The sequence below is a fragment of the Pinus tabuliformis genome, chromosome 7 (assembly GCF_031772625.1).
Source record: "Pinus tabuliformis cultivar Carrire ecotype Pingquan chromosome 7, CPIR1, whole genome shotgun sequence".
NCBI classification, from domain to species: Eukaryota; Viridiplantae; Streptophyta; class Pinopsida; order Pinales; family Pinaceae; genus Pinus; species Pinus tabuliformis.
The window spans coordinates 423,109,400-423,112,780 of record NC_142293.1 but is presented as its reverse complement, the minus strand read 5'-3'; the positions used below and the strand labels follow the sequence as shown (position 1 = coordinate 423,112,780).

Below are 3,381 nucleotides of genomic sequence, written 5' to 3'. Positions count from 1 at the left end.
GAAGAATACCGAGTTCCCTAGGGTATTGCAAACAATTAAGCGGACTATACCTCGCTAGAAATAAGCTAAGCATGACCATTCCTTTGGAGATGGAAAAGCTTGCAGCCAGTCTCAGATATGGGTTGGATCTAAGCTGGAACAATCTATCTAGATCTCTTTCTCCTTAGATAGGAAACTTGCAGTTCCTTCAATCCTTGGACCTCTCCCATAACCGCCTGTCTGGTAATATTCCTCAATCTCTCACAGATATGGTAAGCCTAGATCATTTCAACTTCTCTTTCAACCTATTCACAGGGGCCATTCCTTCATTAAGGGCATTTTTACAAGGCCCGCAAAATGCATTTGAGGGTAATCCAGGCCTTTGCAGACCACCAACAAGGAACAGTTGTTCGGATTCAGAAGTAGCAGGTAAAAAGGAAGAATTAAGCTCAGCCGAAGTGGCAGGGATTACCGTTGCCTGTATTGAGATCCTAACTATTCTCATTCTTTCGCTGCTATATGTTTTAAAAGTGTCAAAGCCGAACAGTAATAGACACAGCAAGTGTACTATTTTTTCAGGAGATGGACAACTCGGTAGAGTCAAATACAGAGATATAGTGGAAGCTACAGAAAACTTCAGTGATGATTACATCATCGGCTCTGGCACATCCGGCATGGTCTACAAGGTGATGATTCCAGGACAGGACAAAATCCTTGCTGCCAAATGCTTAAAATTAGCGAATCATCATCAGGACAATATTCAATATCGCAGTCTGAGGCAGGAGATAGAATCATTGAAATACGCCCGTCACAAAAACATCTTGCGTCGTCGGGACCTGATAACAGAGCATGATGGAAGGAATGAGGTAATAGTTCTTTTGTGTGACTACATGGTCAATGGATCGTTGTGGGAATATCTAGGCGGAGCATCGAAACGTCCTAATCAGAGACTGGACTGGAGGACTCCGTATAACATTGCAGTGGGTGTGGCAGAAGGACTCAAATATCTACACCAAGACTGCGAACCTCCATAATTCACTGCGACATAAAGTTTGCCAACATATTGCTGGATGATGAATATGTAGCACACATCGCAGACTTTGGACTTGCAAGGCTAGTGAAGAATTCATCAATAGATTCTGAATCTAGTTCTCTTCTAGGAGGGACTGATGGCTACATTGCTCCTGGTACTAAATCTCCATGCGTTTTCTCTTTGATCGTCACGCATTTATTTTTGTTATGAAATGTAATCGTAGAGATCATCATATTCTATGTCACGCTAATACCTTAATGTTATGTGCAGAATGTGGGTATGGAGTGAAGGCATCGACGAAGCAAGGTGTGTATAGCTTCGGAGTGGTGTTGTTAGAAATGGTAAGTGGAAAACCTCCTGTGGTAGAAGAGGACAATCAGGAATTTGTACATCTAACTACATGGGCTGCGAAGAAGGCCAAGGAAGGGAGAATGGATGAAATATTGAAGATAATTGAGATTGCCACATTTTGCACTGGATCTGCTCCCAATCTCAGGCCGTCGATGAATGTAGTTCTTGACATGTTTAATCGCCTACAGTCACATTCACGGTAATGACAGTGTGTCGTAACCTATTATACACCAAAGCTGTTGGTTCATCCTAACAGAATTGTACCAGCATGCACTGTTAGAATTGTAATTAAATTTTATGTATAAACAAACATCCGAGTCTAGTGATGCATACCAATTTAATGTTCGAGTCAAGTCAAGTGTGGTTTATGAAATAGTTAGTCGCAGAAAAGTCAAGTCTTGTTTGCATAATTTTATATTTAGTATGTTTGGTATTTATATTATTGTAATGAAAAGTGTGACGATATTTCCAGCACTTTCAAGGGTTTTCTTGTGAATTTGATAACAATTAATTGTGATAAGACACATTGGGATGTATTATGTTCTTGGAAATGGTTTTTTTTACCAATATTATGAAAAATATTCACAAGGTTTTTAACTATTATTTGTTTTTTAAATGCAATTTTAATTACTTCAAGACCTAAACTTTTTCTTAATAATAATGAAACACTTAGATTTTAACAAAGATAAAAATAATTGATATTTTGTTATAATAGATTTTGAACTAGTTTAATGGTTTTGTATGATTGATAATGAATAGCTCAATTGGATAACTTGCCTCCATATGCAATCCAATTAACTTCATGTCAGAACGTGATAGTCCACCAATGCATGTATTTCAATCCATTTGGCCACTTGTTTCAAGGACATCTTATCCATTAAGAGGCGTTTCAAGGGTTTTCACAGTGCATTTAATGATATGAGATGTTTATGTCGTCCAACAATGTTTTCTTGTGACCTTGATAACAATTAACCCATAAAGGCTTAACTACTTTTGTGTTTTCTACTGTAAGAGATATGATGCACAATAAATATACAGATTCCCTAATAGGCGAGATTGTTGCTCCATTATTTGATGACCCAGTCTACATTGACTGTTACCCCAATTTCTCTGTTTATACCTTTGACGAAACCATAGATCAGATACTGCAATTGCAGATTCAAACAACTGGTTTTGATATGAAGAAAAAGAGAAATATTATAGCCATCCAGACCAAGGGTTATTTCTGTCACACCAATACCCTTTGGCCAGCCATCCGCCATACACCCAGCAGAGACTCAAAGTCAAGTATAGTTGTCCTCACTGATGCAAAGAATCAGAAAATTGAGCATCAGACCATTCAATGGGAAGACTTGACATTTCCATAACACTGGGTTGTAAATAATCCTAAGCCTCTCATTCCTAAGGCTATTACCTCCGCTGATATTACAGAAAATCTGTCTTCTGCAGTTATTTCATTCCCCAGAAGATCTACTATTGACCGGAGAAGAATAGAGTTAGCCTGTAAGCAATCCAAGTATTACAGAGATCCTTCCACTATAGATACAACTTGTTCCTCTTCATCTTTTTGTAAACATAATTCTTTGTATGAATTAGCCCAGCTTGTAAATTATTCTTCTTTAGAAGTCAAATGCCTAGATTGTCAAGAATTTGTTAATCTGCTTACTCTGGTTGAGTCTAACCTCCATTCAAATCATAACCCCAGAACTGGAATCGCTCCTCCTACTACATCTGTAAATTCATGCCCAAATCCCAAATGCACAGATATTCCTTTCCCACATGAATTAGATCCGGATCATGTGCTCATGATGCATGAACTTACCACTCTTGAAGGAGAAGATATAAGGCTGACAGAGATGTTGTGTTTGATGAGACCAGCCAAACCCAGATATGGTTTAGCATACCTTGAGTAGGCAAATGGCCTGATTCCAGATTGTAGATTTCGCCTTGTTCCTTTTGACTGTAAAAAGCCCGTAGTAATGGAAATGCATAAGTTCTTCTCCCTTATGTATGGATGC

At 38.5% G+C, this 3,381-nt stretch overlaps 1 protein-coding gene across 1 annotated transcript; it reads left to right on the top strand.

The window, feature by feature from the left end:
* Window positions 1–248: 248 nt before the first annotated feature.
* On the top strand, window positions 249–1,566 carry LOC149247758 (putative leucine-rich repeat receptor-like protein kinase At5g63930). The gene is made up of 3 exons (XM_089445394.1): window positions 249–963; window positions 1,065–1,166; window positions 1,283–1,566. The coding sequence occupies exons 1-3, from the start codon at window positions 249–251 to the stop codon at window positions 1,564–1,566; spliced, it is 1,101 nt and encodes a 366-aa protein (XP_089301520.1).
* Window positions 1,567–3,381: the final 1,815 nt, after the last annotated feature.

Excerpts from the sequence above, each read along its gene's own strand:
- LOC149247758 (XM_089445394.1), top strand. The coding sequence starts at position 249 with ATGGTAAGCCTAGATCATTTCAACTTCTCTTTCAACCTATTCACAGGG. Across the intron at positions 964-1,064 it reads TCCGTATAACATTGCAGTGG|CACACATCGCAGACTTTGGA; the intron begins GTGTGGCAGAAG and ends ATGAATATGTAG. Across the intron at positions 1,167-1,282 it reads TGATGGCTACATTGCTCCTG|AATGTGGGTATGGAGTGAAG; the intron begins GTACTAAATCTC and ends TGTTATGTGCAG.